Source organism: Prionailurus viverrinus, chromosome D3 (genome assembly GCF_022837055.1).
Source record: "Prionailurus viverrinus isolate Anna chromosome D3, UM_Priviv_1.0, whole genome shotgun sequence".
Lineage (NCBI taxonomy): Eukaryota > Metazoa > Chordata > Mammalia > Carnivora > Felidae > Prionailurus > Prionailurus viverrinus.
Window position 1 is genome coordinate 57,713,010 of NC_062572.1, and position 25,558 is coordinate 57,738,567.

The 25,558-nt window shown below is 41.3% G+C and overlaps 1 protein-coding gene across 5 annotated transcripts in view; it reads left to right on the forward strand.

The window, feature by feature from the left end:
- Positions 1-25,558, forward strand: part of MAPRE2 (microtubule associated protein RP/EB family member 2) — a 159,545-nt gene that overhangs the window by 42,278 nt on the left and 91,709 nt on the right. Inside the window, exon 1 of one of the 5 annotated variants that reach the window (XM_047827716.1) lies at positions 17,934-18,189. The exons of the other annotated variants lie outside the window; for them this stretch is intronic. Within the exon in view, the coding sequence (XP_047683672.1) occupies positions 18,071-18,189 (119 nt within the window). The 5' untranslated portion in view covers positions 17,934-18,070. Of the gene's footprint in view, positions 1-17,933; positions 18,190-25,558 lie in introns of those variants that run through there. 5 annotated transcript variants of the gene reach the window in all.

Here is a 25,558-nt window from a genome sequence, read left to right on the forward strand (position 1 = left end):
GAGACATAATGGTAAAACCAAGAAAATGAAAAACAGAAAAGGTTGAGAAGAGACCTAAAATGGAGAGTCAATAGGTCACCTTCCTTGGAATAAGTCAAGAAATAGGATTTTAAGAATGTTGCTTAAAATTATAATGGTAATCCCTGGAATAATTCACAAGATTACCAATAACTGAAACAGGCAAGAAGCAATAGAAGGGTGTTGGATTTCTTTCATAGTAGAAAATACTGTGTTGATAAATCAAGAACAGAACATTCCTGAATTTTTAGAGCTACAATTGTAACCCCCGGAGAATTAAAAACAAAAATAGTTCAAAAAGATTAACTATTTAAAATGGGACTCTAGGGGTAAGGGACAGTAGCAAGAGAGAGCTTTGTTTTTAATGTTACACATTCTGTATGTCTTCAAACTGTTCTGCATATTCTATGAATTGCAAACAGTCACATGCGTTAAATGGATTGAAAGGAGAGCGCTGATAGACTCTTGGAAGTTTTCCACATTTGTCTGTATTTCAGATGACAGGATTATGGAAACAAAAATTGAGAGGCAACTGGAGTAGAATGGGTAGGATTTGGTGATTTGGTAGATAACTGAACGGCATGGGTTTTTTTTTTTTTTCAAGAATAAAACAAAGATGTATGATACTTCAGACTCTCTGACGCGCATAATCTAAACTGAAGCTACTGACAAAGTGATACCCAGATAGTATGCTTCTTTTCTAATTTACTGATGCCTTGGTGTTCCTTAGTAGTATTTCTATGGGCTGGCCAAGATATGAAAATGTGGCCATTGTATTAAGTGATATTTGTCATTAGGTCAAATATTTTTTTATTTAATCATAAATGTCAAATATATGACATTTGACACCATTGACCACAGGAAAGAATAACCGAAGTAGCACTTTTTCGGTCAAAACTTTCAGGTCAACAAAGAATGATGCTTCAGGTTAACAGTGTGTATACAGGCTCTATCGTATCTTTCAATGATTTGATTTGTGGCTGGGGGAAAGTGCCCAGGTTTTATTGCATTAGGAACTCTCAAAGCTCCAGGGCTCTGAATATTTGAGTTTTCAGTGAGCTTCTAATCCTGCTCTGCTACCTTGAGCTGGGATTTTAGCAACTTCCCAGGCTTGATCCTATTTACTTGATCCTGTTTACTACAAATTTTGTGTGTTTTTTTTAACACCTAACTTGAGGCTGGGAAGAATAGCGCTCTTTTCAAACCTCTTCCTTAACTTTGAACTCTCCACGTCCTCCTCCCCATTCACAGCCTGACATCATTCCTCGCTCCTGGAGTATCTGTTGGAATTATTTGCTGAAGGCTTTCCTACGAAAATGCCACTTTTTTTCATACTGCAATTAGAAGAAAGCATTCTACACAAATTGATTTCAGTTTTTAGAACTACAGAACTTGCTTTTCTTTAGCAAATGGAAACAATCTCGAGATCAGTAAAATTTACAAAATCTTTGGAACAGAATCCAAAGGTTCACTGAGCTTCCATTTCCCATTTTGCAGAGAATGATAATTATGTGCAAAATCACACAGAAAACTTGGTTCTCACAATTGCCTGACTGATATTCCAAGGGAATCCAAAAAAGATCTTTTCGGGAACCCTGATACTCAGGGATGGCAACAGCTTCCCCTTGCTGGAGGGCATTCTGTTTTGCCAGGTAAAGTCAGTGTTTTTGTTTTGGTTTGTGGTTGGGTTCTTGGCTTCCATGTTGTGAATGGCTCAAGTGATGATTTTAGAAGAGGGAAGTAAATTATTATTTGTTTATTTGGAGGAGGGGGATTGGAGAAAATAAAATATGAAACAAATTGTAAGAAAAGAAAAGAAGTGTAATCCAAGTTGACTATACATCCTCGAATAGGATTTATAGGAATAGGAACCAACCCCCCAATAGGTTGTTATTGTCACCTTAGTGAAATAAAGGCTGCTCACCTTGATGAGCACTAGCAAAGCCACATTGCCTTTCTCCATGTGAATGTATCCTTTATAGAGTATTTGTACAAGGCATGACCTAAGTGTGGATTTGCAGCTGTTTCATAACCACTGTGAAGTTTGCTGGCTCGGCTCCACAGAGCTGTGTCCAAACTTCAGGAACTCTTCTCAAGTAATGTGAATGTGGGAGGAGGACCACTTGTGGAATGATTTACTTTACCCAGAGTCGAGTGTTTTGCGTGCACAATGTGAGGCTGCTGTTCAGCAGGTTGTGTCCAAATGGAAGTAACAGCCAGAGAAACTTATTTTGGACTTGACGTCCATCCTTAGAACTTACCCTCTGCAGAACTTTGAACATATGAATTAGCAATACTGTGCTGCCTTATTTCTTCCAAGCAAGAATTGCCTATGGATTTAAAAATAATTTTTTTAATGTTTATTTTATGAGAGAAAGAGAAAGAGAAAGAAAGAGTTAGGGAGGGGCAGAGAGAGAGGGAGACACAGAATCCAAAGCAGGCTCCGGGCTCTAAGCTGTCAGCACACAGCCCGACACAGGGCTCGGGCTCACAGACTGTGAGATTACGACCTGAGCCGAAGTCAGACATTTAACCAACTGAGCCACCCAGGCACCCCAAGAATTGCCTATCAATTTTTAAGCTCATCGTTTAATTTGCTGAAAACAGAAATCCTGACTTTCATGATGTAACCTGACTAGTCAGTGCAGTTGTGAAGATGAGATGGTGGTGGCTGAATGTTCCTGGCTTTCTCTCCTCGTCCTGAATGTCCTGGATGGACAGGGACTCTAAAGAGAGGACAACTCAGATACTGTTACACTTACATCATAATTCACTTGACCTGAGTTGCTATCCTCTTCCTCGCTTGATCCTGAGGCAAGCTGAAGTTATTTTCAAATGGTAGCCTAGAGGTCTAGCAGTCCCACTGAACATGGTCCAGTACAATGATCAGAAGGAAGAATCCATTTCTACAAGAGCCTATGTGAAGGATTCAAAATAGAAATATTGGGGTGCCTGGGTGGCTTAGTCGGTTAAGCATCTGACTCGATCTCCACTCAGGTCTTGATCTCAGGGTTATGAGTTCAAGTCTTGAGTTGTGCTCCATGCTGGGCACGGAGCCTACTTAAGAAACAAACAAAAAACAAATATTTACAGGCTCTTCTCTCGACTAATTATATGTAGAGAAGTCTTTTCCTATGCTGACAGCAGAAGGCAGAACTAGCATTCCAGGGTAAAAGGTAATTAAATCCCACCCTTATTGTATATGGTGAGGGATATGTTTCTAAAGGGAGTTTGATTGTATAGGGCATGTCAGTGTCAAAAGCAAGACTTGGAATGTTTAACCTGAAAGTGATAGGAAACCAGTGAAGACATTTGAAAAAGGAGGGATAAAAGATATCTCTTAGGGTGAGAGGTCAAAAGCCTTGAGAAATAAGAGTAAGGAAGTGAGGAAACCTCTCGGGAGTCTCCTCATCTAGGCCTGAGGTAGGAGGTGTGCAGTAGGGTGTGAGGTAGAAGAAAAAGAGGGGCCTCCATGTCTCGGGTCTCACTGAAATGAACAGATACAGTGACAGAATCAGAGATGGGGATGGGAGGTGGAGATTGTGAGGAGTCAAAACTGAGTGCTGGGTATGGGTACAGTTCAAGAAGGAGGGGAGCCGAGTGAGGGAGATGCTTCCTCGTTGAATGCACCGAGCATCATGCAAATCAATGGCGCCAACCTAATTTCTGCTTCTGCCTCTGGCCTGCATATTCAGTAAGTGAGGGAAGGCAGCGATGACCGTGGACACCACACCACATTTTTATAAGGTGCTTCTGGAAACCTGAATGAAGATCTGATTTTTCGAGTTGCTCTCATGGCAACTCTCCCTCAGGAAAACCTGCTTGGTCAGCAGACCACGTCTATTTTCTGCTAATGTTTCTGTGGCTACCACATGGGGTCAGGTGTGTTCTCCCTCTCTCCTCAAAAATATTTGGCCTTTCTGCAGAAAAATCCATATCCTGCTAAGCCATTCAGTCATATCTATCCCCTCGTGTTCTGTGTTGTGGTGAGTTAGAAACCTCTGTGTGGCTTTGCCTTCCCTTAGGGTTCCAGACATAAGGCAAAGGACAGGTTCTTTCTACTTGCAGATTCCCGTTGGCTTGAGGTATGGCTGGGAATAGGAGGGAGGGCAGAATCCCTTCTCAGGGTAACTCATCAGCCTCCTACCTCAACAGTCTCCAGCTAGTCATGTGGTCTTGTGATTTATAGCATGAACTTTAAGTTCTGAGTCATTCAAGGATCTTAAGCCTTTAATACTTGAAAATCAGACTTCTGAGGCTCACAAATTTTTCTTCAGGTTATTTTCCATGCCAGGGCCTTTAAAGTCTATTTTGAAACTCAGTACTTGAGCACTGATTTTTTTTTTTTCTTCTCTCAAATTCTTTAACAACCCTGTGAGGAAGAAATGGGAAGTAAGGAGGTCGAAAAGGGTGTATGTGTATCAGAATCTATTTTTCATAGACGGCTACCACACGTTTCTCTTACAGTGTGCCTTGACATCCTCCCATTTATGGTTCTGATGGAGTCTGTATCCCTCCTTGCAACTGGGTTACCAGCGAAGTATGATAGAAGTTACTCTTAGGGCTTCTAAGAGTAGATTCTGAAATCCCATCCTCTTCTGCCTGTTCTTTAGGGATGATCATGCTTGGAATCCAGCTCCATATTGTGAGGGAGCCCAAGCCGTGTGGAGAGGTGTGTGTGGGTGTTCCACAAGAGCTCCAGCTGAGGTCTCAACCAAAAGGCAACATCAACCATCAGTTGGGAGGCTGAGAAAGCCATTAAGATGTCTTCAGTAGTCGGCTACCTTCTAATTACAACTGCTTGAGAGATCATAAGTCACAACCTGCTACTTGTGTCCAGTCAGCCTGCAGAATAAAAGATAATGATTGCTGTTTTAACTCACTAAATTTTGGAGTGATCCTTTATGCAGCAATAGGGACTCAGTAGGGTGTTGCTGTTATCTATATTCCTGTGTAACAGGTGATCCCCCAACTCTTAAACTTAACCATTTTGTTATAGTTCATGGTTTTGTGGATCAGGGATTCAGGAAGGTCTTGGCTAGACAATTTATCTTTGATCCACATAGTGGATCACTATTAGCTGCGGTGGCTGGGACCTTTGGTCATGAGCCTTGGAACCACCGTTCCCTATTGCTCCTTTTCTTTCCATGCTCTCTTCCTCCCCATGATCTGTTCCTACAGGGCCTCTCCACATGGCTTATACTTCCCACAGCATGGTGATGAAGGATAAATAAGCTTCTTACAGGGCAGCTGGTTTCCAAGAGACCAAGGCAGAAGCTGCTAGTCATTGTAAGGCTAGGAACTAGTTGGCATAATTTTTTGCCAATAAAATATACTGCTAAAAATCTATCCCTCAAAGCTTCCACAGGGCCTGTCTAGACTCCAGGAGAGGAGAAATAGATCAAACCTCTGAAGGGAAAAGCCTAAAAAAAATGGTGACCTCAGCAGATAAAGCAAGAACCTAGCTTTATATCTCAAAGTGTTACTTTGTAAATCTTCGTATGCCCCATTTGATGGATGAGGAAGCTGAAACTAGGGAAAGTAATTTGTCAAGATTACTCAATTTTTAAGGACCAGCATCTAGATTCAAATTTGAGTGGTCCATTAATCTTAACTATGACCTCTTTCAACATCTACTCCTTGCAAAAATAGTAACTATACAATGTATACTATATTTTCTTTTTTAAATTGAGATATAATTGACATATAACATTGTATTGGTTTTGTGTGTACAACATAATGATTCGATATCTGTATATATTGGAAATGATCACAAGAAATCTCGTTCATATCCATCACCACACATAGTTACAAATGGGTTTTTTTGTTTGTGAAAATGAGAACTTTTAAGGTCTACTCCCTCAACTTTGAAATGTACAGTATTACTATTGTCACCATGTTGTACATTATATTCTCAGGACTTACTTACTTTATAACTGGAAGTTTGTACCTTTGGGCTCCCTTCACCCATTCACCTAACTCTCACCCCTCACCTCTAGTAACCACCAATCTGTTCTCTGTGTCTCTGACTTAGGGGGTTGTTTGGTTGGCTGGCTGGTTTAGATTCCATTTGGTATTCCTCTGTATGACTTATTTCACTTTGCATAATGACCTCAGGGTCTATCCATGTCATCCCAAATGGCAAGAGATCTTTGTTTTTTATGGCGGAATACTATTACAATATGGGGGGAATTTTACCATGTTTTCTCTATCCATTCATGTGTCCTTATACGTTTAGGTTGCTTCTATGTCTTAGCCATTATAAACAATGCTGTTATGAATGTGGGGGTGCAGATATTTTTTCATTTTCTTCCCATTAACAACCCAGAAGTAGAATTTCTGGATCATATTTTTCACATTTCGAGGAAACTCCATACTACTTTCCTGAGTGGCTGTACCAATTTACATTCTCACCAACAATGGACGAGGATTCCTTTTGTTCCACATCCTCGCCAACATTTATTTCTTGTCTTTTTGATACTAGTCATTCTAATAGGTGTGAGGTGACACTTCATTGTAGTTTTGATTTGCATGTCCTTCATAATTAGTGACGTTGAGCACTTTTACAAGTACCTGTTGGCCATTTGTATATCATCTTTGGAAAATGCGTTGAGTTCCCTCCATTTTTTAAATCAGATTTTTTTTTGCTATTTAGTTGTAGGAGTTCTTTATGTATTTTGGATATTAACCCCTTGTCAAATATGACTTGCAAATATTTTCTAATTTATGGGTTGCCTTTTCATTTTGTTGATGGTTTCCTTTGTTATACAAGAGGTTTTTAGTTTGATATAGTTGTTTATTTTTGCTTTTGTTGACTTTGCTTTGGTGTCAAATCCAACAAATAATTTCCAGGACTGATACCAAGTAACTTTACCCCTATGTTTTCTTCCAGGGGTTTTAAGGTTTTAGGTCTTCTGTTTAAGTCTGTAATCTATTAGGCATTTTTCTGTATGATGTAGGGGTCCAGTTTCGTTCTAACATATGTTGCTGTCCAGTTTTCCCAGCACCATTTATTGAAGATACTGTTCTTTCCCCATTATATATTCTTGCCTCCTTTGTCATAAATTAATCCTATGTATTGGTTTACTTCTGGGCTCTCTATTCTGTTCCACTGATCTATGTGTCTGTTTTTGTGCCAGTACCATACTGTTCTGATTTCTACTGTTTTGTATTCCAGTTTGACTTCAGGAAGTGTGATGCCTCCAGCTTTGTCCTTGAGATTGCTTTGTCTATTCTGGATCTTTTGTAGTTCCCTACAAAAGTTAGAATTGTCTGTTTTTATTTGTCTGAAAAAATGCCATTGGAACTTTTATAGGGATTGCATTGCATCTATAGATTGCTTTGGATAGTGTGAACATTTTAACAATATTATCCATGAGCATAGAATATCTATTTGTGTCTTCAATTTTTTCATCAGTGTCTTACGGTTTTCAGGGTACAGGTCTTTCACCTACTTGGTTAAGTTTATACCTAGGTATTGTATTCTTTTCGATCTCATTATAAATGAGATTGCTTTCTTAATTTCTCTGATAGTTGATAAGTATCTAGAAATGCAACAGATTTCTGTACGCTGATTTTTGTACCCTGAAACTTCACTGAATTCATTTATTCTAACAGGTTTTTCATGGAGTCCTTGGGATTTTTCATATGTAATATCATGTCACAGGCAAATGGTGACAGTTTTACTTTTTTCTGATTTGGATGCCTTTTATTTCTTGTCGAACAATTTATACCATGTTTTCTCAATTCTAGAGTGCTATCTTCAATAAGGAGGCTATTATCTCTGCCCTTCCCCAAGTACAAGGGTGCACATGTGTGTACGCGCGCGCGCACACACACACACACACACACACACACTGCGGCTTTAGTTTTTTTTAAAGCTAGAGAAATAATCTTTTTTTTTTTTTCAACGTTTATTTATTTTTGGGACAGAGAGAGACAGAGCATGAACGGGGGAGGGGCAGAGAGAGAGAGGGAGACACAGAATCAGAAACAGGCTCCAGGCTCTGAGCCATCAGCCCAGAGCCTGACGCGGGGCTCGAACTCACGGACCGCGAGATCGTGACCTGGCTGAAGTCGGACGCTTAACCGACTGTGCCACCCAGGCGCCCCAAAGCTAGAGAAATATTCTAAATAGCTTGATCATAGGCCTAACTCTGAACCAATCCTCAGGGCCAGGAAGATGAAATATTGTAATTGTCAAACTCAGCTAGAATCACAAGGTTTGAAGGAATTGTTCCCACAAGGATGGAAAGACAAAAAATAATAAAAATTCACTAGACATGCCATTGCTTCTTGTTTATAATGATCCCATTGCATTCTTAAAGGCTGATAGGATCTTCCCTGAAGACTGGAATTTAGGGGCTTGGGGGAAAGTATGAGAGGCAAGCTGTGGAGGAGATCTAATCTGAAGAATTGATTGGAGTTGTATCAGCTGATTTTTAACTCATTGTGGCTTTCCATATGGTGTTGAGACTAAGATCCTTTCGTATTTCCTAAGAATCCGATAACTTCATTTAGAAATTAAGTGGAAGCTAGCTGAAGGTGACTCTTTGTTTTCATGTGCTTTGCTATGTAGTTGGACCCTTCATGTTCATGTTCTGTAGATGTTCAGTGAATGCAAATTGAGGACATGAAGGTACTTGGCTTTATGAGCTCTTGATTAAGCACAGTACAAGCTCTAATTAGAACACTTCTGATAGAAACTTAGTCTTCATGACTTCCAGTTGCATTCTTTTTTTTTTTTTTAATGAACTAAGCTTCTTCAATTTTCTTCTTAAAAATTTTATTCAGATGAGGTCAGAAATTGGGGAATTTCTCTTCCATTACTCACACTGCTTCCCAGCTGCTGGCCTCATGTTCCCTTGACAAGCTGTAGAGGAGACATCTATGAGCCACAGCTTGGCTGTCATGAACATCGTACTTGACAGCGAAGCCCCACCCTCCCAGTGTCCCTGGTTGCTGCTGGTAGCCCAAGTTCTGGGTGCCTCTGAAATTTTGAAGGCCACTGGTGCCTGTTAGAACTATTGTCTCTTCACTGCACAATTACCCTGCCTCCTGGCTTCACAATTATATTAATGAGTCTCTTGACTCAGTTTGAGCTTTTTTTTAAATTTTTTTTTTTTTACATTTATTTATTTTTGAGAGACAGAGCACAAGTGGGAAGGGGCGGAGAGAGAAGGAGACACAGAATCCGAAGCAGGCTCCGGGCTCTGAGCTGTCAGCACAGAGCCCGGCATGGGGCTCGAACCCACGGAGCGTGAGATCACGCCCTGAGCCAAAGTTGGACACTCAACCAACTGAGCCACCCAGGCGCCCCTGAACTTCTTAATATCAAGGTCAGAAATAAAGCCAAATCGGTTAGTTGACTTTTGGGAGCCCTAGGGAAATCCTCTCTTGAAAGCTTCTGAGGACTTCTGGAAGATTATTTATTAATTGTACCTATAGGCTCATCATTTCTCTTGCCACACAGTTGAGCCCGAGATGCCTTTTGTCCCCTCAATTCAACAAGATGTGCTTTATGTAAACATGGAAATAAAATAGGGGAAGGAAATAAAGGAATTTCATGAATTTGGGCTCAGACACATTTCCATGAGAGCACTCAAATAGTCATGTCTACAGCTGGATGGTTGAATTATAACGATCTTGGCATAGTGAAAATGAAAGCAGATTTTAACTTCAGAAACAAGTACCAAAAAAACAGTGCCTGTGGTTGTCTTTTCCCTTCCAGAAGATAGCAAAGAAATGGACATTGATAGTTGAGGTTTACTCAGGGGGAAAAAGTTAATTACTATCAATAAAGGGTAAGAAAATACTTTGTCTCTATTAATCATGTATATCGCTAACCCCAAATCCTGGTATATCTTCCTACTACACCCTGCCCCACCTTTTCCTTAACCATAATTTTCAGCTCCTATCCTTCCACTTCTTCCAACCTCTTCCCATGGATAGTGCTGTTCTGTAGAGTTTACCCTCCCCTCCTGGCTGTCCCTGCCTTCAGCCTTTTTCTGGCTTTACTTCTTTGCCCCCTTGACCGAATTAATTGCCTTCAGGGCAGCAATCTACATTCTCTTGCCTCTGTGTTCTTCTGCTGTCTCATCCCTGCTACTCTCCAACCTTAGATTCTGCATTCTTACCCCCCAGGTTTTATCAGACTCCAGTGGAAGGCAGGCTGTTGTTAGTGAATAAGAATGACTACTTTGACACCTGGCAGGTACATTCCTGCCCAGCTTTGCCACTTCCTGGCTGGTGATCAGGCTAAGTTATTTTTAACTAGTTACCTCCTCTAACGAGTGAGATTTAAAGTCGCTCCTTCCTCATAAGCTTTTGAGGATTAAAGTACCTGTTCAATTAAAGACTAGCACTTGGCCCGTTATTCAGTAAATGTTAGGCATTGCTATTGCTAATCATTGCCATTGTTAGCATTCCACATCTGTGCCAGCAGACGCTGCTAACGCTGCTACAAATAAGTAGCTTCTAACTTTAGTTTTAAGTGGAAGTCTTTACAATGGCCATTCAAAGCCCTGTACATTCTGGTCCTTCTGTTACCTTTCTGAGCTCCTCTCTTCTGACTATCCCCTCAACCCCGTAACATACGCACTCACTCAAGTGAAAATTGCATGAGGTCAGGGAATTTCGTCTGGTTTTGTTAATTTCTGTATTTCCAAATCCTATAATTGTTCCTGGCGCATGGTAGGTGCTCTATAAATATTTGTTGAATGAATGAGCCCTGATCACTGCCTTGGTCAAAGCTTTACCTGTTTCCCCAGGCATGGTTACTTTATTTTCTATATTTCTGGGATACTTAATACATTTTTCAATTATAACATTTATAACATTGTATTTTTATGGAAAACATACTTAAGGCTCTTAAATTTAGCCAGCTGGTATAATTCAAAAGCACATTTTTATTTAATAGACTGAAACCTCACATTGCACAGATTTGATTGAAAGATTACAGAAATCATAGTGCTGAGTGTTTTTAAATTGCATTCCCATCATGTTCTGTGAATTATTCCACAAAGTTAAGTCCAAAGCTTGAGAAAATCCAAGGAATCGCAAATCAGAAAATTCCAACACACAAGACATCTTAGGCAGTGGCAATGTTCTATCTTTTGACATTATGGAAACCTTGCTATTTTACCAGCAGATAGGAGGCTTGCAAAATTCTATATGAATATATCAGTGTAGCTATAAATATGGCTGATAAGTAATCTCCAAGGACAAATAATCTCAAAAGTCCATCACGAATGAGCACACCTTTTAAGTTGGCTTTAAAGGGAGCTTCATGTAGGGGGAAAACCTTATGCACCAATTTTAAGTAAAAGGCTATTACTAAAATCAGGAGGCGTCATATCATAAAACTCTCATCAGATCTAAAGAAAGAACTAATAAAAATCTTTGATGCCTTGGGATTAAAAGTAGTGAGCAAGAACCAATCCCAAATACATTTCTATGCCACCAATGCAATTTCAGGACCAGCATCACTGGCTGGCCAATTGTATATTCCACTGCTATTAGATGTGGAGCATATTTTTAAGCCATTGATTGATAACTTGTCACTGCCATTCTCTACTGGAAAATGTCCTAGGACATACACATGGGAGAAATTACTTGTCCCAGGGCAGCAATGTGACTGCTAAGTGGAATCTTCTGTCTACATCCGGAGGTGATAACAATCTAAGGAAGCCCCCCATCTAAAGTGGTGTGACAGCTGTGAATGCCTTTGACAGCAGCGATTATCAGCTTCAGTGAACATGTTTTCACCTGGAAAAGGCATTTGTGATGAGTAAGGGCTTCTGGGATGGAATCAGGATTAATATCCATTCCTGGCTAATGATTTCAGATCTTCTCTGTATGGTCTTTTGATTTCTCAAATCCAAGATAATGCAAAATCCCTGTCCTAGATGAACTTCACATGTTAGAAAAGTAGACCAGGATTTTTGGCAGTGCTTGCTGGCTGAAGTCTCCAGAGAAATGCGATTGTGCTATAGGCTAGGAACTCTAAAAATTAAAATCTGTGGTGGTACCCAGTTTGATCTTCCTTGAGTAGGCCTGTGTTTGAGACATCTGATGGTTTCCTTTTTTTGCTTGTTACTCTCATGGCTCTGTGTCCTCTGGGTCTGACTTAGTAATGCTGTTCTCCAAACATGCATTTTAAATATGTCTTATCATTCTGTTGGGATGTGGGTCATGACCCCACTAGAATGGGGGCTCACAGGAAGGGTCAGTTTATCTGGTGCCTAACAGGTGCGTATTAATGAACATATTGGCCCCTCCAATATTGCTGGAAACTTTTTAGTGCAAATACTTGTTGATTCCAGTTAGTTTCCAGTACTACGTATGAACCTTGATTTAATATTTCCTCCTTCCTTGAATATCTTGGTTTAGTCAGAATATTAGTGACTTTGCAGAGAATTATGGTTCTCCATATTTGATTACTTCTTTATTTTCTTCAGTTATCATTAATGGGTCTGATCTGAAATCCAACTTCTTAAAACTACCTTTGAGAACACCTCAAATCCAGTAAACCCTTCTCTGCCCTTATGTGATTCAAACTTTGTGACATTTGTCTTGAGAGATTTCTTTTTGAAATTCATTTCTCTTCTGGGCACAGTGAAACCACTCCCTCTTTGATTAGCCACACCAAGCAAAATCCCCCTGTCTTTCTTTTTTTTTTTTTTTAATTATTTAAAAAAAAATTTTTTTTTTCAACGTTTATTTATTTTTGGGACAGAGAGAGACAGAGCATGAACGGGGGAGGGGCAGAGAGAGAGGGAGACGCAGGATCGGAAACAGCTCCAGGCTCTGAGCCATCAGCCCAGAGCCCGACGCGGGGCTCGAACTCACGAACCGCAAGATCGTGACCTGGCTGAAGTCGGACGCCCAACCGACTGCGCCACCCAGGCGCCCCAATCCCCCTGTCTTTCTTCACAGGCTTCTCTTTTATTCTTGGGCTTTTAAAGAGTTCTACGCCAAGCCTTCTCTTTCGCTCTATGGGCACCAACACCCACAGCTTCAGTTCTCACCTATGAGATATTTCCTCCAAATCCTATGTATATCCAAGTCAAACATACCAAATAAATTCAAGGACCCATATATTCCTTTATTCAACAAATATTAAATGAACACCCACTCTGTGTGAAACCCAGTAACCACTCGTTCTTATCACTTGGGTGTCCTAGAGGTACTTCTCTCTATACAAACTTTTGACAGCCTTTCTTCCAGAAGGGTGATTCCATCTGTATTTCCTAGTTTGATAAATGATCCCATTATCTATTTGGTCAACCAAGCCATAAACTTGAAATTCATTTAAAATGTCTTTCTCCTTCACTAACTACCCTTAACCTCCATCAACGATGGTGCCCACACCCATTTAGTCAGAAAATCCTAACAATAACACCCTCTGAAGATCACAGATCTGTGCTTGCTTCCACAGCCCCTTGGCCACTGATTTAGTTGAGGCCTTTATTGTTGACTCATGTTAGCCTTCTCCAATATTCTCTACACTACAACCAGCATCAGACCTTTGCGATCTGCAAACTGCACCATTAATTTCTTTCCCTACAACACTTCATGCTTCTAAAACACCTTCAGAATTAAGTTCAAGCTCCTTCACTGGGCCATGGCACCTTTCTGTACCTGGTCCTTGCCCTATCTTTTGGTGCTGTGTACTCTGCTCTTGGTCCATACTAAACAGATTGCTGTTTCCCAGAGACTTCACTCCCTTTCCTACTTCTGTACCTAAGTATATCTGCCTGAGAAATCCTTTATCTTCTCACTATACTACCATTCTGTTTTAAATGTGATACAGCCTAATGGATAAGCATATGAACTTTGGGACCAGGAAACCCTGAGACCCAATACTGGACAAGTGGCTTTTCCTCTTTTTGCCTAAATTTTGTCATTAGGGTTTTTGGGAGAATCAAATCAGATATTGAATAACTGAATGAATTAGGTATTCATTTAGTGCCTACTACCTGCCAGGCTCCATTCTAGGAGATCCAGAGATAGCAGTGAACAAAAGAGTTGGAGCTCCTACCCTAATGGATCTCACATTCTATCTTGCATGTAGGAAGTGAACAAAAAAGGTTATAATTATTACTCATCCAAGGCTTAGGAGATAGTTCCTTGGGGGAACTTTTCAGACCTCCTTCCTAATTTCCATTCTAAATTAGGTGCTCATCTTTGATGGGTCTATGTCACCCTGTATGGTACCATTATTACAGCATTATGTTGTATCATAATTGCTGGTACTTTTATCTTGCTCACTACAACCTTGTGAGTTCCTCAAGGACAAGCCTAGGACCTTCCCTATTGTACCAGCTTCTCATACACAAGAATATGCCTTACCTATTATTTTATTTATTTTTTAATGTTTATTTTTGAGAGAGCAACAGATCACGAGCAGAGGAGGGGGGAGAGAGAGACAGACAAACAACATGAAGCAGGATCCCGGCTCTGAGCTGTCAGCACAGAGCCCCTTGCGGAGCTTGAGCTCACAAACCAGAAGATCATGACCTGAGCCGAAGTTGGACACTTAACGGACTTAGCCACCCTGGCGCCACCTTATATAGAACATTTACCACTAAAGAGCCTTTGTCATATGCCAGACACTGTGTTAACTGCCTTAAATATATTCTGTAACTTCATCTTCACAGCAACCATATGAAAGCAGTATTATTACACCTACTTTCTAGGTGAGGAAAGTGAGGAGCCTAAATCTTAAAGATGCAAAGTAACTTGTTCCGGTCACATAGCCAGCAGGTAATGAAACCAAGCAAGGAACCCAGATCTGACTGGCTCCAGAGGCCCAGTTTTAATCCTGATGCTTGATGAAGGAGCCGTTTCTCCGTGGGGCAGTTGGAAATGAAAGACAATGGTCTGCATATATTTTATTTTAGAAACACCTGGGTACATAAGATAAAACCTTAATCCACACTCAGATATTCATAGATGCTTTTGCATAGTTATTTTTTTCTATAATTGATCTATGTGGTAGTCCTTACCCTGATGAGAGGTGGGAAAACAAATGGTTTTAAACTTGTCAATCCACAGAATTCTAACCTATTGGAGTTTAGACTATCTTTGAATAACTCCGTCTCTTGGGTGGTTGTTCAGTTTTTTAGATGTCCTTCCTTCCCCCTGGCTCTTCTGCCTAACCATACCAAGCCATTGATTTTAGTCTTGATTGTGCTGGGACTGTACCTTGCTTAGGGAGGGAAGTGTTGGGGAGACGCTCGTTGAGGTGGTTATTTCTCAGAGTCTCAAATGGGAAAGGAGGTCAAGGTAAGTCCCAGAGGCTGAGAACAAAGCCAGACCTCTGTAACATCTCCCTTAGGGGACCTGATTTTTCCTCCTTTCATCTCCTTATACTCAGTCAGGTTTGGAAGGGGTAGACTCTTTCCTCCCCCTCCCTGCCTTTTTGGCACTTCCCCTGTATCCTACAACCACCTTCCCAAAGTGGAATTTGCCCTCTCCTTTTCCCTAGGGCTGAATGGGAGAATGGCTGCCAGGCTACTTGATTTATGGGGAAAGGAATGAAAACACATCTGTTTAGTATTTTCAAATTATTACCCCGGTTACCCCAGTGTCTCCGAGGGTAATCACAGGTCTCTGGAGCTCTCTGGGTCCCTTTATAGTATCATGGCTCACAGCAGTCTTAGAAGAAGATTTACAAGGATTCTTAGATACCTCCTTCACCTGACTCACCACCCCTCCCTTTTAGCCCATCAACCCAAATTCTTGGCCATAGTCCTCTCCTTCATAAGCAGCATAGAAACAGTGGGACTATAATTTCCACAAAATAAGATGGGATAGTCAATGAGCTATACATTCAAATTCTGACAAATTTAGTCCCCATGATAACACCAATTATTGCTTAAATATGGGATCGTGGAGAAGAAAGCTGTACTAAAGAACCCAAAATGAGAGGATGTACTCTAAAAACATTAAATACTTGATTTGTAGACTGTGCTTTTCACCTTCAGACTATCCCCAAAGAAAGGGGAAGCTTTGGTGAAAGGGAACAAATCAGTAAGGAAATTGACAACTGCGGGGCCAGTAACAGAAATAGTAAGAGGAACTGTGGATATTTGTAGCAAGGACTGCACACACTCACAGGCCTCATTAGCTCAGTGTGCAGTGTGAGGCTTCCTGTATATCTCTTGTACTTAGATATGTTTATCTGTGTACCTTGCAAGTCTTAGGTCAGAAGTAGATCCTTACTGTACGAGGGGGAAAAAATCTCATGTGATGAGATTCACTGGAGTTCACTGGAAAAGCAGAAAACAAAAACTTCTAAAATATGGCCCCAAAGAAGAATATAAAATAGAAAACAAAAAACAAAAAAACCCAAAAAACCCTGTTTGAGATTATCATTACCATCTGGGTTGCGAACTTTTTGCTTCTAATTCTAGAAGCTTGGTGCCAGAAATAACTTATTACCACGGAGATACACTGGAGAATTGTCAGGAATGACAAAGTTGTGGGTTTTTTTTTTTAAATGTCTGTACCACAAAATAATAAAGCTGATAAACCATACAATGATGTGAACGGATGAGCCATATAGCCTCGTACTTTCTGCTACATACATTTATGCTGTCTTTTATACCCCGGTTCTTCCCTTCACACCCACAAAAGGTCAGAGACCACTTTTGATGAGCAGAGATCCTTTAAAGTCTCTTCTCTGAAGGAAAGCAATGGATGCATCTGGGGTCTGTTGAGAGTTTATAATCTAATCCATCGACTTTGCCTAGTACTAGCAATTCGGCTCACAGGTCTGTTCACAGTGGTCATGTTGCGAATGTACATAAAGTACTTGATTCTTACTTACCTTGATCTATATTTATGAGCTCACATTAAATATAGATCAGTACTGTCCAATCACATTGATAAAAAGCACGTCATTTTGATGTTCCAGTTCACCACTTCCTAGCTCTGTGACCTTGAGCAAGTTACTTTAATCTCACTAGTTTACTCATTTTTTTTAATACATGAAATTTATTGTCAAATTGGTTTCCATACAATAGTTGACTCATTTTAAAATAGGGGTGATGATAATCGCACTTGTCTCATAGCCAATGTATTTGAAAATTGCGTGGCAATGATACAGAACAGCTAGAATGTGGGGAGCTTTCAAATACTTAAGTTGAGTGTTGACTTGTTTAATACAAACGAAAATAAAATAAATGAGTTTATTATCGGTATCTAGAGGCAGTTGAAGAATTGGAATTGGGGGCTCTTGGGTTACCCTGTGCCAAAAGGGTAGCTATTTTTTTAAGCCCTCTTTGAGAATTCTTTTGTGCAGATAATCTCTTAATTTGCAATCTTTAATCTTCACATTACTAAAGGAAAGGCTACATTGATTGGAAGGAAAAGCAGTTTTCTTTTAGGTTTTCAGCTTTGGGGCTTCTTTTGGGAAGGAGGTTGCTGCTGTTGAGAGAATGGGGGAGGAAGCCGATAAGGTGAACGTTTTCTAGAAGCAGGCCACCATATCTTTCTATATATTTTTTGAAACCAGACCGGGCTTAATTTGAATGCTGTAAGAACTTGGTATTGAAGGAGTTAAAGGGTCTCCCACACCCCTCTGCCTGAATCGTTCTTTTGTGTACACAGCTGCAGTTGGAGCACGGGTCGGAAAGGAAATGGTTAGAGGAAGAGCTGGTTTTCAGACGAGGCGAGTCTGCGAGGGGGGCTGGGGGTGGCCTGGGGTTTTACGTGCCAGATGTAGGCCTGCCCCGGTGCCTGCCTGGAGCTGCTGGCATGGTCACGCCTCGGCCCAGTGCGAATTGAGGAGAGGTGATGAGTTAGCGGGTTGCTATGGTGACAGGCCCGGCCACGTGACCCGGTGCTGCTGCCGGCGCTTTGACGTCAGCAGCCGGGAGGGCGGGACGCAGGAGGGCGGGGCGGGAGCCGAGCGGGGAGAAGGGAGCCAGCGAGCAGGCGGCAGGCAAGGTCTGCGCGAGGAGCAGGCGAGCGGGAAGACGCGACGCAGCCACCTTCCTCACCAGCCAGCCCGCCGCGGTTTGTTCCCTACCTCGGGAGTGCGCCAATGCCTGGTCCGACCCAAACCCTGTCCCCAAATGGCGAGAACAACAACGACATCATCCAGGATAACGGGACCATCATTCCTTTCCGGAAGCACACAGTGCGCGGGGAGCGTTCCTACAGGTAATGGGGCTGGCACCGGGAGCGGCGCCGGGCGGGGGAGCTCGGCGGGGGCGCGCGGAAATCCGGCCCGTTATATAATGGAGCGGACACTGCGCCCGGACCGGGCTGCAGACGTGCGTTCACGAGGGCGCTTGTGATCATTTGCTGTTTCCATGTGTCATGTTAGCCGTGCATTGAGGCTTCATGATTGCAGATGGAGAGCATTTTGTGAATAGGTTTGCTGCCTGCGAGGGGTCTCCTTCCATCGCCTTCCTTCCACACTGGTAAAAACGCAAGCAATTTCTTCCCTTTCTCCAAAGAGAGACACGCTGTAGCACTTCCTTTTCTCCTTTCCTTTAGATTTTAAAGGAACCATTGGGTAGGCTGTGCCTAAAGGCAGAGAACGGGAGGATGGCGAGAAAAATGTTTGCGCTTGCCCTGGTGTGTGTGCAGGAAAGATGGAATCCTCTAGATTAAGCTGCAGTCTGTGATGTTAAACCGCCAGATTGATGGAGCTTTGTAAGAATTCTGCTCGCTGATTGGTGCAAGGATTGACAGCAGAGGTCACCGTGTCAGACATTCACCAAAATCTTCTCCATAGAACCCGTGGTTTATTAGAAAGAGACCGGACTGCAATGGACCTGAGGAAAACCGGGTGCCCTTACGCATTTTCTTAGGAGTTTATAGCCTCCGCATGGGTGGGGGAGCCCGCCCTTGTTTAAACAGTAGGAAGGTAATTCCTGCTATTTTGCTGAGGTCTGATGTGAGGCTGGGACTGATCTTGGTCATTGTATTGTGAGCTTTTTGATTAATGAGTCGGACTGTAAGGTTGGCATCATTTTTACATTAGCATATCTGGCAGTATGTTCTAGTAGATAAGCTCATTAAAATTGTTTGCATTGTTTGATAAGGATAACAATGTAATGGAGAATGCAGCTAGAGCCTAATGCAGCTCAAGGCCAGACTTGAGGGGAGACTGATAGCTTCCCTCATATTTCCTCTGAAGTTCTTTTGTACTAGGGTAGTTATTTTTAAATGTTACCTTGATAACCACTAACAATGCTTTTGCTTTCAGGCAGAGCACACATACCTCTAAAGCGCATCCTCTCAGCTAGTGAGCAACAGGAAATAACTCTTTTTTTTAATGCCTTCATCTAAACGTTTGTTCAGATGGTATTATGGGTGTTCGGTGGTGTGTATAAATATGACATAATTACAAAATAGGACCAAGAGTACCCGACTTCCTCTTTGGCCAAAGAAACCCTATTTGTTGACTCAAAAAAAAAAAATCATAAGCAACCTTTGCCCTGTCATCTCTGGCAGTTACATAAATACTTGGAGTTAATTTTGGCTGTGCCCATGAGGTCACCAAAATCTCATGCCTTATGGTTCCAGCTAATAGGTTGACATGGCATCCTTACAGATTCCAAGCACTTGTTATTCTCTTAATATAAACCAAAACTGGTCCACAGCTTCTGGGACTGTCTCCTTTTGAAGATCCTTGTGATTGGAACATTGGGTCCCTTCTCTCCCTTACTCATCCACCTTTCCCTGTGCACATTCCAAAGCCTAAAATAGAATTGAAAAACAAAAAACCCAAACCCTGAGTTGCTTTTAAACCTCACTTCTTTCAACTGTTCTTACGGATAATAAATTTGAAACCCTCGTTTCTTAAGTGACTTAATCTCTGCCGTATAAGTAGCAGTTGCTTGTAAGAGTTCGAATTTTACCACATACGCCAAAGGAAGTTGCCTAGTTGGGTTTTATTAGTCATATAAACAAACTTGAAATGGCAATGGAAAATTACTTGGTGGTGGAAAGGCTAAATGCTACCTTTTGGTGGCAAACTATTGCTATAAAATGAAATCTTATTTACCTTTTAAATTCAATTTAAGTTATTTCCATGTCCTAAATTATTTCCAGTTTGTTTTGAGTCCCTGTAATGGTACCTGAAATTCTATGAAAAACAAAACTGAATTTAAAGAAGATCTGACTGTACAAAATTCTGAAGTCAGTAAGAGCATTATTGCATTTGTATTTTATATAATAGGATTACTGGACACCATAGTGAGAGATGTCATAGGTTAAATGCAGAAGGAATCCTCCAAGGTGGCATTGGTATTAAATTATACAAAGGGTGTACACTAAGACAGATCCACCTTATGTTTTCTTTGGTCTGCTTTCCTTTCAAAGTGGATGGCCCATATAGTACAACTCTCACTTATTTTTTTGGAGGGGCATAGGAGAAGGAAAAATGTGAGACATTTTTCTATCCAGGAAGTGTTCCATAATTACTTTGGCATCTTGAGGCTGGAATAATATTGCCATGTAATTGCTGAGGAAACTTGGAAGGTACTGTGAAAGCCCAAGTAGAGAGATTTAACCAAATAAAGTCTACTTTGGTGGTGGGTTCATTATAGCCCTCAAAAATTATATGTGCTTAAGAGTTCTTTTTGAGTCCCATGGAGTGTCTGGGTAAGACCGGAGCCCTGGGACGATCAGAGGGAATACTTTTCCTGATTCCATTGCTGACTTCTTTACCAGCGGTTCCCTTACCTTTGGCTTCATTTTCTGTATTTGCTCGTTAGCTTCAACCATTTAAAACAAAGACTTTCTTAAACGATCTATGTAAATACAAGAAGAATGCCATTACTACTGCAAAGGGATCTTCCCGGAGCTCCAGGACAAGAGCTGGCATAGGTGAGAAGAGGAGAGGACACCTAGGGAACAACGCTGTTTTTTCCAGCACTGTCAACTGGACAGATGGTCACTCTTCCCAGCGAGAGACATTATCGTCATGACATTTGCACTGGATTGTTTACAGATAAGGGTCAAATATGGTTCATGACCCAGATTATCTTAATCCAGGTATCTCTTTGTGTAACCAAGCCCATTTTTGTAGCCTGGACTGGAGAGGGTGGTACGCCATTATTGAAACCCATGTGCGCTTTGGTAGGAAGAGCAAGTTACCTTTTGGAAATTACTCTCATTAGTGATTTCAGTTGAAAGGAGCCGGTGCAAAAATGGCTCAGCAGGACTGTGTGGATGTTTCCACCATTCATGTTCACTACTGTGTGAGTGCCTTGGACCCAGCTTCCTCAGTGCATTTATGAGCACGAGAAATCCATATATTTTAAGAGCTGCTTAAAAAATAAATGTGGTGTGGGCCATCTGAGGTGACACTGTTTAATTCACAGAGCGAATGAGTCGTGCTCTGGCTCTCCCTGGAGGAGCTACTCCCTATAGCTCTGTTTCATGCAGATGCTAGTAGGAAATGAGATTTATTAACTGGCCTTCTGCCCACTGCATCTTTGTTTGCATACTCCAGTCTTTTAAGAATGAACGTATAAGTCCAGGGGACTGTTTCCACATGAGTGTTTGAACATGCAACTACAGTAGCATATGTTTCGGAATACTTAAAAAAAAAAAAAAAGGCTTGGCCCCAGGAAGTGGACTGTAAAGGAAGGCAAAACTTAAAACGTAACCCTAAGACCTTGGCCCTCCCACCCAGCATTGCCAGTTTTGCAAAATGAACTCTTAAGAAAAATAAAAAGAAATATCGTGTGTGTATAAAAGAGTTGTGAAGGCATGTTCCATTTCATAGAGGCTGTCATAACACGGCTTTCTCTGACCAGAATGTAGATTTCTGATCCTTACTCCCCACAACAGCAGCTACAGACAGCAAAAAGTCTAGCTTCGCTTGTCTATTAGGTATGTCACAGTATCATCTGGGTTTACTTGTCATAGGAACTTTTCGGAAAGAGTGACTTTTGTCCTTAATATTTTTCTTCATATTTGTAAAAATCAAAGGATTACTTGATGCTTGGTAGGTGCCTAATTTTCAACTTCTCTTCAGGGTTCTTTGTCCGAACTTCTGTTAAGGGATTGGTCTTCTGGGCACCTGTGGTGAGATGCTCACCCTTATTCAGCAGTGGGTGTCACTGGTTGTATCTTCTTACAGGGCACAATCCTGGCAGAACAGTGGCTTGAAGTGGTCCTCTGAGTTGAGGACGTTGATTTCCATATGCAGTATCTTTTCTGTATTGATAGGACCTCTTGAAGCTTCCATGAATAATCCCTTAGATTAATGGAGCAGGAAATACTGGTACTAATCTAAATATTCCATTCGGTTTAGACAGTTCGACAAATTCCTGAGATAGGTCTGAGATAGATGCCCCTTAAGGACTTTGAGTTGGAGCAAAGTCAGATGTATAAGCAACTCCTTGTGTAACAGATTTACCTTGCTGTGAATACTTGGCTTGATCTAATAGTAAACGTGGTTTGCATTTCCTCAGTCCACAGGGATTCAAAGTAGAAAAAGATCCCCTCAAAGCCAGTGTGCTCTAGGAAACTAAACAACACTGAGGAAGACCGTAAGTCTTGGTGAAAGGAGTGTAGGCTTTAGAATCAGAATTTTCATTGGCCTGACAGGGTGTGCATATTGGGCAGTAGTGGAAGATAAGGCCGAGGCACTGAAAGGCAGGCAGGGTAGTCAGAACTTGAAAATTGAAGGCTAATGAAAACTCATTGACGGAAAAACAGCATAATGAAAATAGAAATGCATGCTGGCATTTATCTCTTGTTTTGAAATGGGAGTTGAAAGGAAATGGGGCGTCCTCCAGTGCCCCACCCTAGAGGCCCAGAATTGCTAGAGAATACTCAGTTTGCCCTGACTGAATTCTCAAGCCCCGCCCTAGAGACTAGGTGTATGTTCCTGACTTGAGTCCTCCTTCCGGGAGTAGAAGCAATCAAAGCAGCTTTGTCCCTTCACAGGACTGGCAGTTAGCTCAGACAGTGACTTCTGTATTTGTAGAAGCCCAGTTCATAGTTAGCTGTAGAACTTCAAGAGGTAGCTAGCGTATAGCTTCAAGAGGGCGCTGGTCTAATCCTCCCAAACTCAGAAGCAGGGTGGATGATACTTCATTGTGAAGGATCCTTCTGAGTCATTTAAGGCCAGAAAATGTACAGATATTCTCAGATGAAGCTTCCTGGAGCACTCCAAATGGCTCCAGAGCCAGTTCCTTATACGGCTAGAAGGTGATCCCCTTGATGGCAGGTTCTAGAGTAGACTGAGCATTCAACCTGGATTGAGTAGATTTGCTTACTTTTGAATTTTTTGCATTTCACTTAAAAAAATTGATTTGTTCTTTTCTTGTGAAAAGTACGTTTCTTCACAATGAAATATGTTAGAATATATATAGTTAGAATAGTTTCATTCTTCCTGACTTTAGGCTGCCATTCGGTGTCGGCCTCTGTGATACTAAATTGGATGTGTCCTACTCCCCTGGCATCCAGCAGCCCTTTTTCCTATAACACTCCACACACATCCCACCAGTATGACAGGGACCTTGCTTCTTAGTTCATTTCAAAATTCTGATGGTTTATCTCAGTGTTTGGGGCCCTTAGAATTTGTATTTTCCTGAGAAAATTCTTTCAAAATGGAAATGTATAATTCACATAGGCAAAAACTGAAATTACCCACCTTTCAACCTGTAGTATGAATCAAAGAAATTTCTCCAAAATTTTTTTGTTAAATGCATCCCCTAAGGGTGATCATTCATTTTAATGAAAATAGCGGGATAAAGATTAAACAGTTTTTGTAGGCCACCAAGAAATAATTTCTTAGTAGGTTACTTAAAAAAAGAAAAAATACTTGTACGTTTTCAGTGTCAGATCTCCCCTGGCTAATTAGAATTTTACTCACTTGAATCAGGACAGACTTTCTTCTTTAGGCATGATTTTTTTGTTTGTTTGTTTCTAAAAGAGCAGAAGGTGATGATATATACATAGGATAGTCAAGTTGATATGGCTCCTTTTAGTGATGGTGTACTTTGTGTAGTTTGTCCAGTAAAGAAAATATGGCTAGAGCTCAGTCTTTGTTATTTCTAGACCTGACTTGCTAGAGGCAAGAGGCATCAGATTTTGGCCATGACTTGGAACAGAAAAGAAAAAGGGCAAGAGATTTGAGAGCGAAAAGTAGGAGTTAAAAATGTATAGTGTGCTCAGGGGCGCCTGGGTGGCTCAGTCGGTTAAGCGTCCAACTTCGGCTCAGGTCATGATCTCACGGTTTATGGGGTCGAGTCCCACTGACAGCTCAGAGCCTGGAGCCTGCTCTTTGTATTCTGTGTCTCCTTCTCTCTCTGCCCCACCCCTGCTCTTGCTGTGCCTCTCAATAAAATGAATAAAAACGTTAAAAAAAATTTTTTTTAATGTATAGTGTGCATTGGTAGTCTGTAAGACTTGTCATCTATCATAGAGAATTGGTCCTGGAATCGGTGGTCAGTGTTGGTTGTTGCATAAGCCTGAAATTTCTCTTCCACTGTTCTTCCTTAGATTTCTGTGATCCCATTTTTTTCCCCCTCAGAAGTGGTGTTTTTGTTTTGCTTTGTTTTAAAGACATTAATTTTTTTCTTGAGTATAATCCTATCCTGGCAAAGCCCTGAGAGGTAACTTGTCAAAATTCCCAGAGGCATGAACATTTCGGGGACATTTTCCTATGCTAAATAGCAGTATCCCTTTATATAAGAGCCCCCAACCCTGTGATTCCTTGCAGGGTTTGCATTTGGTGGGTCCACACATCGGGAGAAAGTGAAGCTTCCAAAGTGGGCTCCACCCCCTATCACATCTATTTCCTTTTGTCATTTTGAAATACCAAAACATGTTTTCAAGTTGTTGCTAATGTAGCTTTTTAAATTCCCACTTCTGGATTTTACATAGGAATTGAGATTTAAGCCCAAACTCCCACAGTCACTCAAGAATCTATTCTTTAGGCAACCTTACTGACTTCTTCTCCACTCCTGGGCCCCCAGAATGCAGAGGGAAATATTGCACAGCCCCTCCTCCTAAAACCCCCAGGGTCAGGGACAGCAGGCTGTCAAATAGTACTTGGTAGGAGGCATCTGAGAAGGTGGGGGAACCCACACTTGACCCCGATTTTTGTGATCACTGTCCAGCAGAAGTGAAGTTATCAGTCCTGTAATTTTCACAAGCTTTCAGAAATGGAGCATTGTAAATAAAAACTGTGTGTGTGTGTGTGTGTGTGTGTGTGTGTGTGTGTCTCCCTTAGTATGACCTCTGTAAATAAGTTTTAATACAGCCATGAGGCACAAGTCTGAGCAATGTTGAGGGACCTGCGTAGGAAAGTTCCTTTACCCTGACAGAAAGTCACGTGGGAAGAGTAAAAGGCTTATCTCTTTGATCTCCAGATCTTTATGATAGTTGCATTGACCATCGCTAGGTTAAATACAGTACAGTATACTGTTATACAGAAAGGAAAATAAGACTATTCCCACTTAATTGATGTGCACAGAGAAACAGAGAATAATAATGATGGCAACTGCACAGATAAGTACATGTGTACCATTTTGTTTTTAAATTGGAATTCCATAAA